The 13,957-nt window shown below is 41.5% G+C and overlaps 1 protein-coding gene across 1 annotated transcript; it reads right to left on the bottom strand.

Annotated features, from left to right (window-relative positions):
- Positions 1-847: 847 nt before the first annotated feature.
- On the bottom strand, positions 848-4,540 carry LOC142166294 (uncharacterized). The gene is made up of 6 exons (XM_075225123.1): positions 3,995-4,540; positions 3,328-3,593; positions 3,039-3,167; positions 2,404-2,944; positions 1,316-1,492; positions 848-1,264 (listed from the first exon to the last, which is right to left on the bottom strand). Exons 1-6 carry the CDS (start codon positions 4,538-4,540, stop codon positions 848-850), a joined length of 2,076 nt encoding a protein of 691 aa, XP_075081224.1.
- Positions 4,541-13,957: the final 9,417 nt, after the last annotated feature.

Below are 13,957 nucleotides of genomic sequence, written 5' to 3'. Positions count from 1 at the left end.
AATCAGTTACAAACGGGTGTGAGAGAAAAATGGGTCAACGGGTCGGTTTAGAAAGAATGTGACGTTTGGGCTTAAAAGAAGTTAGAACATGCGGGAAACAAATAGTGAAATGGCATCTTCGCAGTTTAAAATGCATAAAAGTGTTGAAGGAACTACTAATCAGAGTCATAGGAACCAGGTTCCTAGACAGGTTTTTGAAAATGTGAGCAAAAACTTCTAGATGTGCAATACCATTTGCCACTAATTTTGTCCTGAGTCTGCCATGCGTTTTTACTTGTAACAGTATAGATTTGAGTTAGATGTCGCCAGAAAATACTTTTTAGCATTGTATTTTTCCTTCTTCACATAGCCAATCATCGAGGGATCAGGTCCTTAGTTGAGCTTGATCAACCCCAACTCCAGACGATTTCTTTTAAAGTGTTCTTCACTTAGTGCCTTGGTAAAGATATCTGCTACCTGGTCCTCCGTCTTGCAAAACTTTATACAGATAAGACTATTTTTAACAGTCCCTCAAGAAGTAATGTCTCACACCAATGTGCTTTGTCGTGTGCTGCACCGGGTTCTTTTCCATGTTGAGAGCACTTGTGTTATCACACAATAAGGGCACACAATCTGTATACACACCAAAATCTTCAATTTGTTATGTGATCCAAAGCAGTTGTGCAGAATAATAGGTAGCAACTGCATACTCAGCTTCAACGGTAGAAAGAGCCATATAGTTTTATTTCTTTGTACCTCGTGAGATCAAGCATGACCCCAAAAAATGTTTCATTCTAGATATACACTCCATATCTACCAAATATCTAGCAAAATTAGCTTCAGCATATTCAATCAAGTCAAAATTATCTCATGAGGGATAGAAGAGGACCAGGTCCTGCGTTTCCTTGAGATACCTAAAAATTCTTTTGGCAGCCTTCAAATGAGCTTCTCTTGGGCTTGATTGAAACCTAGAACACAACCCAACGCTGAAGACAATATCAGGTCTGCTAGTAGTTAAGTACAAAAGAGATCCAATAATACCCCTATACATAGTTTTACTGACAGGGAAACCATGTTCGTCCACGTCTAATCGAGTAACAGTGACAATGGGAGTATCAATGGTCTTAGAATTTTCCATCTCAAATCTTTTCAGCAGCTCCTTGATGTACTTCTGTTGACTGATCATGGTCCCTTTTGAAGTTTGCTTCAGTTGCAACCCAAGGAAGAAATTTAGCTGATCCATCATACTCATCTCGAATTCACTTCCCATGAGCTTTTCAAACTCCTAACAAAGGGAACCATTTGTTGCATCAAAAATGATATCATCCACATAAACTTGCACTATCAATAGATTTCTCCCTCTAGTGAAGCCATTTTCAAGAAGGAATTTTGACAATCTCTCATACCATGATCGAGGGGCCTGCTTCAAACCATATAGAGCCTTGTCAAGCTTGAAGACATGTTCATGATGCTCATAACATTCAACGTGTGGAGGTTGCTTGACAAATACTTCCTACTTCAAATATCCATTCAAAAAGGAACTTTTAACATCCATTTGGAACAATTTGAATTCCATTTGAGATGCAAATGCTATAAGAATTCTAATGGATTCCATCCGAGCAACATGAGCAAAGGTCTCATCATAATCAATCTCTTTTTCTTGATTATATCCATGCACCACAGTCTTGCTTTTATTTCTTGTTGTATTACCAAATTCATGAATCTTGTTTCTGAACACCCACCTGATTCCAATCACTGTTCTGTCTGAAGGTCGATGAACCAGGTGTCATACTTTGTTTCTTTCAAACTGATGGAGTTCTTCTTGTATAGCAGCTATCCATTCAACATCTTTCAATGCTTCCTTGATGTTTTTAGGTTCGATTTGAGACAGGAAGTCTTAGAAGGCAAACATGTTTCTTGCCTTAGATCTAGTTTGAATACCAAAACCTAAAGGTATGATCACATTTTGAAGCGGATGTGAACTCTTGTACTTCTAGTTGGATACTTGAACTTCAGAATTTGAAGGACCAGGTTCCTCCATATTTGAAGCCATCATTGGCATCAAAAGAAGTATGACTTCCATTCATTTGTCCTGTATCAGGAGTACCTCATACACCATCAGTAACCCTATGCTCAGCTTCAGTTGAGGTGATAGAGGGACCAGGTTCCTCTATCTCTGCTGGAGATTCTGCTGCATCTTCTTCATCGGTTTACTTGACTTGACTCATCAAATCAATCTTTTCATTGGAAATATCTATGGCTTCTCCAGGAACTTTTGAAAAATCTCCATCTTTATCTTTCTTTTTATGCAACCCTTTCCCACTTGATTCGTGGGATTCTCAAAGATCACATGCACACTTTCTTCTATACATTGAGTTCTTTTTTGGAGACTTTGTATGCCTTACTTTGAGAGGAGTAACAAACAAAGATTCCCTTATCACCTTTTGCATACATTTTTCCCAAAACTTTCTTACCATGGTTGAGAACAAAGAATTTGTATCCAAAAGCTCTTAGGTAAGTTAGCTTGGGTTTTCTTCCATTAATCCGTTCATAGGGAGTCTTCTCAAGCAGGGACCTGATCATGCACCTGTTAATCAAGTAATAGGCAGTGTTTACTACTTCAGCCCAAAAACAATTAGGTACATTACTATCGATCAACATTGTTCTAGCCATATATTCAAGAGTCTTATTTTTCATCTCCACAACACCATTTTGCTGAGGCGTTCTAGGAGCAGAAAAAATGTGACTTATACCGTTTTCAGCATAAAATTTATCAAACTTGGCATTGTCAAATTCAGTACCATGATTAGATCTAATACTCACAACATGATTTCCCAGATTTACTTGAATCTGCCTCACAAATGCAACAAATACTGGAAATATCTCATCCTTGGTCCTTAGAAATAATGTCCACGTGAATCTTGAATAGTCATCCACAATCACAAAGATGTACTTCTTTTCTCCTCTATTTTGGAATCCTCATAGGTCCACAAAGATCCATATGAAAAAGATCAAGTGGCCTTGAGGTGCTCACTTCCTTCTTTGGCTTAAACGAGGACCTGACCTGCTTCCCTTTTGCACAGGTATCACACACCTTATGATCCTTGAACTTTGACTTGGGCAGCCCATGAACCAGGTCCTTCTTGATCAACTTGTTCAGCAAGGTAAAGTTTGCATGCCCCAGTCGTCTGTGTCATAGCTCAGCATCATCATCAATAGCACTCAGGCATGTTAAATCACCACCATTCAGTGAGTCAAAGTCTATAACATAGATGTTCTTGAACCGTTTGTCTATCAATACCAGTTCACCACTTTTGAGATTGGTGAGTGCAATATTTGGACAAGAACTTTGCTTCATTTCCCTTTTCATAGATTTGGGACACACTGAACACGCTATATTTTAAACCATTCACATAGTACACATTTTTAATTGTATGGAAGAGTATTTTGTCAATTTTCCCAACACCAAGAATATAACTCTTCTTGCCGTTTTTAAAGGACACACTCCCACCTTGGAAGGCCGTAAGTGAGAGGAAATCATCCATTTTTCTAGTCATATATTTCGAGCAGCCATTATCCATGTACCATCTATGATTGTTTCTTCTCACTCCAGCCTTCATACAAGATCACTAATTAGACTTAAGAACCCAAGCCAGCTCGGGTCTCTTGTAATGATAGAAAGGGTGAATCAAATTTCTTTTTGCCCATGTAGGCAACACATATTTTATTTTCAGAGAACCAAGTGCCTTAATAGTAGGCTTATTTTCAGCAAAACTTTATTTTTCTGCAGAGACTGAATTTTAGCTTTACAAGAATCCTTGTAATGGCCAGTTTGACCACAATGAGTACACATTCAATTATCAATCACAATTACATACTTACTATGGGGATTATAGGGGGTTTTAGCATTTTGGAACCCAATTCCTTGCATGTTTCCACCATTACTCTTGTACACAGACGTTATTACATCAGAGGACCAGGTCCATTTAAGTGTCTTATCAAGATTATTTTAAACCTTTTTTAGATCTTCCTGAAGTTCTCTATTCTTTTCAAGCTCAGCAGCAAGACTTGTTTTAACTTTCTTAAGCTCATTGTCAAGATCAAGTTGAGCCTCACTAGCCGCTTCTTTTCCCTTAGGATTGTTCATCCATTTTTCCATTTGATTTTTCAACAAGATATTTTCTCTAGTTACTTCTTCTACTTGTTCCTTCAAATTTAAAATTGTGACCACCATATCATCCCTCTCTTGTTTTACATCACTAATTTCTTCAATTAAGGATTTTTTCTCATTAATAAGGCTATGATAGGCATCAATCAATACATTTGCTAATGACATCAATTTCTTTTGAGAGTAAATTTTCAAATTTCTTTGAACATTAAAAAAATTTACCTCATCTTCCTCCTTGTCTTCATCATTATCAGATTTTGCCATGAGTGCAAAGATAGAATCATATTCTGAGGATTCATTTTCAATAGCCATCACGGATGTATCTCCTTGGTCATCTTCACTTTCAGATTCACTGGAGGAATCTTTCCAAGCAGCCAGTGCTTGCTTTACCATGTTTTCAGCAATATCTCTTCTTTTAAATCTCTTGTTAGGGACCGAGTGCCTCTTAACCACTTTGTCAGTGTTGTTTTTATAGCGATCCTTCTTATGAAGTGGACATTACTTAAAAAAGTGTCCAGGCTTTCCACACTTATGACAACAATAAATTTCCTTGAAATTCTTGCTTGAACTTCTTCTCTTGGGAATTCCACCATTTCTTCGAATCATCTTTTGGAATCTTCGAGTGAGATAAGCCATGTCGGACTCATCAATGCTTGAGTAACTATTGGCGGCCTTGAGGACCATGTTTTTTGTCACGACCCAAACCGATGGGTCGCGACGGGCACCCGGTGCCTTACCTAACCAAGCACCAATGATACGTATCTTTCTTATCATACCATCATAGGTAAATGGACCAGAAGGACCGTCATGATATAACCAGACTAAAACATAAGGGAATACTCGACATAGGACGACCTAACATGGAATACAAACTTATACATGTGACATACGGGCCTATAAGGCCGACATGATCATTTATACACTCAAAATATAGGCCGACAAGGCCATACAAGTATCCATATACATGAGATATGTCTACAAGCCTCTAAGAGTGCATAAACATCATAAAGGTCGGGACAGGGCCCCGCCATACCAATCAATATATGTCCATCAATACATGTCCAAATCATACTGACCAAATAGGCAACTTCGAAGCAAGTGGAGTGCACCAACACCTTTCGCTGAGCTGATAGCCTACTAGGAGGACTCTCAACCTGTATATCGGGACCTGCAGACATGAAACGCAGAGTCCCCAGGCAAAAGGGACATCAGTACAAATAATGTACCGAGTATGTAAGGCATGAAAGCAGTATATAAAAGACATGAAAGAAACATAGAGTAAATAACTCAATCTGTAAGTCTGAATAGCTCTGTGAATCATGAAACATTTATAATGACATGCATATGCGTATAAATGTTATATCATGCATAGGTATGTGCGTAGATAACATTATTAAGCCTGTGAGGACATCCCATCATATCATCTTGACCTTTGTGGGCGAAATCATCATCGTAGACCAGCTGATCAGGTGGTGGTGCGTATATAACGCCATAACCTTTCCCCATACCCCATATGCATATACTATACGCGTATATAAAGCCATCTGGTCATGGGTGGAAATGAATACAATGCATAATGAAGTAAGTCAATAAGATCTCTCAGAATATCATAAGACCCATGAACAGACGATATGATAGTAGGACATGTGGGGAATCAAGAACATAGGCAACTCTAGTACTTCTAGGAATAGAATCATTTATGAAAGTTGCGTGCTTGCTCGTTTCTTTCCATCATATGGATCATGCCAAAAGGAAAGAAGGGATAGCCTTAACATACCTTAACTCCATTGAGTCCTTAATACCTTCCAAGCAATTCTTCAAACAACTCAACTCAATCTACCATATCATAAAGAGATTCAAAATTAGTGTTGGGTAAACGCTAAGTTCGCAACTTAAACTAGTAGCTCGCTTATGTAAATTTGGGCAGTATCTCCCCTATAAAAAGAGACTCCTCCAATACCATATAAAAACAACAATGACCAAAGCAATCTAGCAATACATAATTATCAATAACAAGACACCATATAACAACAACAAGTCATAACTACATCAAGACGAGCGGCAAGCTCCGATTGAAACCTGTATACCCCATATCACCCCTTATAGACTTCTTAATTTAACTTAACAGTATTCTCAACATGATAATGAAGTTATTCATCAATGATTCCAGCCTTATACCATATATTAATAATAAAGAAAATAATCCACAACTCCAACTATCCTCAATTAGCAACTTTATTCACTAGTTCATGTCTAGCCCATCCATCTAACTTAATCAACATCAAGATAACCATAAGCACATGAAAGAATACAATATAATTACCTCATACAGTGGATTCAAGTCCAAATCAATGTTATATTTATCTTACAACAGCCCAACACACCCCAGTCACTTCATTCCCAAAATGACAACTATAGTAGTGTCAAACACCCCGAAAATATTACAAAGAACGACTAATCCACCATTTCACCATTATATGGTATTTCTCCATACAATTTATCCTCCAAAAATCCATTAAACAGTAGCAAAATAGACAGCCCAAAAATAATACTAAACAGCCCACAAAACAGTCCACTACAAGTCGAATAACTCAAACTCACGGCTTCCAATCACCGTCTCGTGAGTTCTAACTATTAGGATATGAATTTATCAACCTTACATGATATTTAAAATCTTAAAAACAGAAAGTAGACATTTTCGTAACTATTAAATGCCTTCCAAAACTCAAACTACAAAGAAAAAGAGAGGCGATATAGCGATACTTACGTTGTAGAGATCGTTTTAATGTTATCGCTTCTTGATTTCGTACCCGGGATGTTAATCTTCTTTGAAACCCTTGTAAAGAGATTTAGGGTAATTTTATGGGTCTTATGGATATCATACGACTAAAATAACTCATAACATAACCTCATTATTTCGTTAAGAACCCTAGTATCACCCCAAACGTACATGTTATAACATTCCCAACTTGTCGACATTCGTTGAAAATTATTTTATTCAATTTGCTTAGCTCCTAAGCCTTTCAACACTCTTGGTAGTTGTTATATATGATCTTGAAGATTTGTAACCTCCAAGGTAACATGATTAAGTTACTTTATGTACTTTCAAAGATGATCTCATTTTTGAGCTTACATCAATTGACTTATGATGTACTCTCACGTACGAAAATATGGGGTGTAAAATATTTCTCTTTCTTGGGCTATCTTCTTTCAAGATCCTTTTTTCTCTTCATCTTATAGGTTTTGAGATTTCCATTTAGCTCATCAATGGTTAGCTTCTGTAGGGCCTTGGCTTCAATGATGACATTCACTTTACTTTTTCAGAAACCTGGCAGAACGCTGAGTATCTTCCGGACCAGCTGTAACGACCCGGCCGGTCTTTTTGAGAGTTGTAGCTCTGTTTACCTTTTCTGATCATTCTTGTGCTTCACTGTTATTTTATGACTTATCGGGTTGGTTGTTTCGGGTCGGGGAGATTTCAGAGTGAATTGAGATACTTAGTCTCTTAATTGAAATCTTAAGCTGAAAAAGTCGATCGGATGTCGACTTATGTGTAAACGACCTCGGATTGGAATTTTGATTGTTCCATTAGCTCCGTTGGGTGATTCTGGACTTAGGGCATATCCGGATTGTGATTTTGAGGTCGAGAATAGAATTAGGCTTGAAATGGCGAAAGTCGAATTTTTGGGAAGTTTGACCAGGGGTTGACTTTTTGATATCGGGGTCAGATTCTGGTTCTGAAAGTCGTAGTAAGTTCATGGGGTCATTTGTGACTTGTGTGTGAAATTTATGGTCAATCGGACGTGATTTGATAGGTTTCGACATCGTTTGTAGATTTTGGAAATTTCAAAGTTCATTAGGCTTGAATCCTTGTGTAGTCCATGTTTTTGATGTTGTTTGAGGTGAATTGAGAGTCCGACTAAGTTTGTCTCGTGATTTAGGACTTGTTGGTATGTTTGGTTTAGGTCCCGAGGGCCTCGGGTTGATTTCGGGTGGTCAACGGACTTGGTTTCGAGTTGGTAAAGCAACTGAAGTATTGCTGCTACTGGTATAACCACACCAGCAGAGTGGGCACCGCAGGTTCGAGCCCGCAGAAGCGGGAAGCGAGAGACGCAAAAACGGGCTAGGTGGAGAAGGCTATGGTCGCATGTGCGATGTTCCTTCTACACCTGCGAGGATGCAGATGCGACGAGAAGGGGTTGAGGTGCGAAGTTTGAAGGTTTGGTTGTTTCCGCAGAAGCGGACAAAGGGCCGCAGAAGCGCCTCCGCAGGTGCGAAATATGGAGCGCAGGTGCGAGCCCAGTGACTTAAGTAGTTTCCGCAGAAGCGGAGTAATAACCGCAGAAGCGGTCCCGCAGGTGCGGATAAGTGGCCGCAGGTGCGAAAAGCCTGGGCAGAATGTTTAAAAACAAGGGTTCGCGATTTTAGTCTCATTTCAACATTTTGAACTCGGACTTGAGCGATTTTGGAGAGCATTTTCGAGGGGATTTTTAAGGTAAGCTTCTTGTACTCATTTTTGATCAATAATCTTGTTCCCTATTGTTGTTCCCACTTAGATTGTGTGATGTTGAGGTGAAATTTGTTGGTTTAAGGCTAGGGATTTGGAGAGGTAATTTTGGGGAATTGAATGGCCATTTGATGTCGGATTTTTATAAATTTGGTATGGTTAGACTCGTGAGTGAATGGGCTTTCAGGTTTTGTGACTTTTGTTGGATTTCGAGACGTGGGCCTGGGGCCGGCTTTTGACCAATTTCGGATTTTGGCTTATAATTTTGTATTTTTCTTGTGGAATTGATTCCTTTAGTCCGTGTTGATTGTATTGTACTGCTTGTGGCTAGATTCGATATGTTTGAAGGCCGATTCGCGAGGCAAAGGCATATTGGAGTAGAGTTTTGCTCAGATTAAGGTAAGTAACAGTTTTAAATCTGGTCTTGAGGGTATGAAACCCCAGATTTTGGTGTTATATAATTGTTTTGGAGGTGACGCACATGCTAGGTGATGGGCGTGTGGGCGTTCACCATGGGAATTGTGACTTGGTTCACTCCGTGAAACTGAGAAGTTGAATAAACTTGTTGTTAACTATATGCTCTTCATGTGTTATTGAAATTTGATTGTGAATCATGTTAGAGACCATAATTAGGCTATGTGTTGGTACTGTTAGGACCCACAGAGGCCGTGTTACATATTAGATTACCTGCTAAATGCTATTTGTACTGAGTCTCAGTGTTATTAGCATATCATATCTCAGTCTCTATTATTCTTGTTGATACATCACATTATTGTTGTTTGGGCTGATTTTCCTAATTTCTGAGAGCCCTAGAGACTGGAGAGATTACTGACTGAGTGAGGCCGAGCTCCTACTTGTGAGGATATTTATGGGATCGGGCTACATGCCGCATCATATTTTCATTGATTTATGCCATGATTTGGCTTGATATAGCGCTTGGGCTGAAAGAGCCCCTCCGGAGTCTGTACACACCCCCAGTGAGTGCAGGTACCTACTGAGTGCGAGTGCTAAGTGCCGAGTGCTGAGAGACTGTGAGGAATGAGTGGCTGTGAGGAATGAGTGATTTGTGAGGTTGGAGTGAATGGGAGGACTAAGTGATTGTTGCCCTGAGAGGCTGTATATGATTTCATTGTTGTTGCCATATATCACTGATTTTGGAAAACTTCTGAAGGATACTTTTATCTGGTTTTTACTTGAATTTGGCACGAATAAACTGATTTGACTTAATTTGCCAGATTTGAAAGCATATCTACTTTTCTTGTTGAGACTACTGAAAATGAATTATAATTGTGTAGCTCGTCACTATCTTTCAGTTCCTTATTTATTATTGTTACTTACTGAGTTGGTTGTACTCACGTGACACCCTACACTTCATGTGAGATCCAGGAGTTTTTGGACGCGGAGAGTGTTGATATTTTGCGTAGCTGACCATTGGAGATACCGAGGTAGCAGCCTGGCGTTCGCAGTCCTTGTTTATCTTTCCTTATCCTTTCTTTCATTATATTTGGATCCAAATTGTTACAGTCATTTTATTTTAGACTGCTTTTGTATAGATGCTCATGACTTAGTGATACCCAGATATTGGGAGCTATTTTCTCGCTTATGTTTTGGGTTTTACCCCCTTGTTTATGAAAACTTTGCCTATTTCAAATGTCTTGAATTATTTTTCTGTTAAATATTTGGAGTATTTGGAAATGACGGCTTGCCTAGTACCATCGATAGGCGCCATCACAACAGGTTATGATTTGGGTCGTGACAAGTTGGTATCAGAGCCTAGGTTACATAGGTCTCACGAGTCATGAGCAGGTTTAGTAGAGTCTTGCGAATCGGTACGGAGACGTCTGTACTTATCTTCGAGAGGCTGTCGAACCCTTAGGAAATTCCACATTCTTAAATTCTTATAATGCGAATCTTTTGATTCTGGAAATTAAACTTCTATTGTTCTATTCTCTCACAGATGGTGAGGACACGTATAACGGGACAAAATGGACAGCCACCAGTACAACCAGTCGAGGTCGCGTGAGGCCGAGGTCGCGGTAGGGGTCGCGGTAGGGGCACAGGTGCAGCTCGCACAGAAGCTAGGGCAGCACCTGCAGATCCACCAGTTGCCCCAGTTTAGGAGTAGGCTCCAGTTGTGGATGAGCCTGTGGGACCAGCTCAGGCACCACCTATGCCCATCATTATTCCAGGCCTTCACGAGGCCTTGGCTCAGATTCTAACCATGTGCACCAGTCTTGCTCAGGTGGTCTCTATTCCGGCCGCAGTAGCCACTTCTCAGGCCGGGGGAGGGGCTCAGACTCCCGTCGCCCACACACCAGAGTAGGTGGTACAGGGACTCCAGACACCAGGGGTACCACTAGCCCAGCCTGTTGCAGCCGTTCAGGACTATGTGGTTCCTGTCATGCCTGATGATGAGCACCGTAGATTGGAGTGGTTTGGGAGACTCCAGCCTCCATCCTTTAGTGGTACAGAGGGAGGGGATGCACAGGGTTTCTTGGATAAGTGCCAGAAGATACTCCGTACAGCAGGTATTCTAAAGACAAATGGGGTCTCATTCACTACTCTTTAGTTCTCTAGGGCTGCCTTCAGTTGATGGGAGGCCTACGCAGCACCCCTTACATGGCAGCAGTTCTCCGTTCTCTTCCTGGAGAAGTTCGTGCCTCAGTCCCGCAGAGAGGAGCTGCGCAGGTATTTCGAGTAGCTTCATTAGGGTGATATGTCTGTGATGCAGTATGAGATGAGATTTTCTGTGTTGGCCCATCATGCTATCTGGTTGGTTCCCACAGACAGGGAGAGGATCAGGAGGTTTGTAGATGGCCTCACTTTTCAGTTGTAATTGCTTATGACTAGAGAGAGAGTGTCTGGTGCTACTTTTGATGAAGTTGTCGACATTGCTCGTCAGATTGATATGGTTTGCAGCCAGGAGCGGGGTGACAGGGAGGCCAAAAGGCCTCGTGGACAAGGTGGTTTCAGCGGTGTTCCTTCTGGGGGTCAATTTTATTATGAGAGGGTTCGTCCTTACAGGCATACTCAGACGGCTCGCCCAGTTCACCGTGGTGCATCATCTGGCCATGGTTCACATAGTTATCAGCAGGGTCACTCATCTCTCAGTTCCTTTCCAGCTCAGAGTTCGTCCTATGCTCCATTGGGTCAGAGCTCGTCTATGCCAGGTCCTTCTACTAGCTATCCTGGTGCTCGGGGCTCCCTTCAGTCCCCATCAACCGTACCAGGGAGTTGTTTTGAGTGCGAGAAGTTTGGACATGTGTGGAGGCAGTGTCCTCGTCGTCAGGGAGGTCCAGCGCAATAGAGGAGTCAGGCTGCATCTTCTGCACCAGTTGCTGCACCACCTGCTCAGCCAACTCGGGGTGGGGCCCAGTCAGCTAGAGGTCGCCCTAGAGGGGGAGGCCGATCAGGTGGCGGTCAAGCCCGATTCTATGCTCTTCCTCCCAGACCAGATGACATTGCTTTCGATGCAGTGATCACAGGTATTGTCTCAGTCTTCCACGTGGATGCCTCTGTAGTATTTGACCCTGGTTCTACTTATTCATATGTGTCATCGTATTTTGCTCATTATCTGGATATGCCTCGTGAGTCTCTAGTTTTATCTTTTTATGTATCTACGCCGATGGACGATACTATTATTGTGGACCAGGTATACCGGTCGTGTGTAGTGACTATTGGGGGTTTGGAGACCAAAGTTGACCTCTTGTTACTTAGTATGGTTGATTTTGATGTGATCTTGAGTATGGACTGGTTGTCTTCATGTCATGCTATTCTGGATTCTCACGCCAAGACCGTGACATTGGCGATGCCGGGGCCGAGGGTTGAGTGGAGTGGCTCTATAGACTATGTTCCCAGTAGAGTAATTTCATACTTGAAGGCTCGGCGGATGGTTGAGAAGGGTTTTCTATCTTATCTAGCCTTTGTGAGGGATGTTATTGCAGAGACCCGTGCTATCGATTCTGTTCCGCTGGTGCGAGAGTTTTCAGATGTGTTTCCTGCAGACCTGCCGGGCATGCCGCCTGACAGGGATATTGACTTCGGTATTTATTTGGTGCTGGGAACTCAGCCCATTTTTATTCCACCGTATCGTAAGGCACCGGTAGAGTTGAAGGAATTGAAGGAGCAGCTACAGGAACTCCTTGCTAAGGGGTTTATTCAGCCTAGCGTGTCACCTTGGGGTGCACCAGTTCTATTTTTGAAGAAAAAGGATGGTACTATGAGAATGTGCATTGATTATAGGCAGTTGTACAAGGTCACAATCAAGAACAAGTATCCTTTGCCGCGTATTGATGATTTACTTGACCAGCTTCAGGGAGCGAGGGTGTTCTCCAAGATTGATTTGAGGTCAGGATATTACCAGTTGAAGATTCAGGACTAGGATATTCTTAAGACAGCTTTCAGGACCCGTTATGGTCATTATGAGTTCCTTGTGATATCTTTTGGGCTGACCAACGCCCCAACATCGTTCATACATCTTATGAACAGTGTGTTTCAGCCTTATCTTGACTCGTTCGTTATTGTATTTATTGATGATATCCTGGTGCACTCTCGTAGCCAGGAAGAGCATGCCCAGTATTTGCGGATCGTGTTGCAGCGGTTGGAGGAGAAGCTTTATGCAAAGTTCTCCAAGTGTGAGTTTTGGCTCAGTTCAGTGGCGTTCTTGGGGTACGTGGTGTCCAGTAAGGGTATTCAGGTAGATCCGAAGAAGATAGAGGCGGTTCAAAGTTGGCCCAGACCGTCCTCAGTCATAGAGATTCGAAGTTTTCTTGTTTTGGCTGGTTATTACCGTCATTTTGTAGAGGGTTTCTCATCTATCGTATCACCCTTGACCAAATTGAACCAAAAGGGTGCTCCTTTCAGGTGGACGGATGAGTGCGAGGAGAGCTTTCAGATGCTCCAGACTGCTTTGACCACGGCTCAAGTTCTAGTTCTACCATCAGTTTCTGGTTCTTACACAGTGTATTGTGATACTTCTCGGATCGGTATTGGGTGTGCTATGATGCAAGAGGGCAGAGTGATTGCTTATGCTTCGCGCCAGTTGAAGCCCCATGAAAAGAACTATCCTGTCTACGACCTTGAGTTAGCATCCATTGTTCATGCCTTGAAGAACTGGCGGCACTATTTGTACGGTGTCCATTATGAGATTTACACTGATCACTGGAGTTTCCAGCATATGTTCAAATAGAAGGATCATAACTTGCGTCAGCAGATATGGTTGGAGCTTCTTAAAGACTATGATATCACCATTTTGTACCATCCCGGGAAGGCTAATATGGTGGCTGATGCCTTGAGTCATCGGG

Source organism: Nicotiana tabacum, chromosome 2, assembly GCF_000715075.1.
Source record: "Nicotiana tabacum cultivar K326 chromosome 2, ASM71507v2, whole genome shotgun sequence".
Classification (NCBI taxonomy): domain Eukaryota; kingdom Viridiplantae; phylum Streptophyta; class Magnoliopsida; order Solanales; family Solanaceae; genus Nicotiana; species Nicotiana tabacum.
This window is presented reverse-complemented; position numbering and strand designations above follow the sequence as displayed.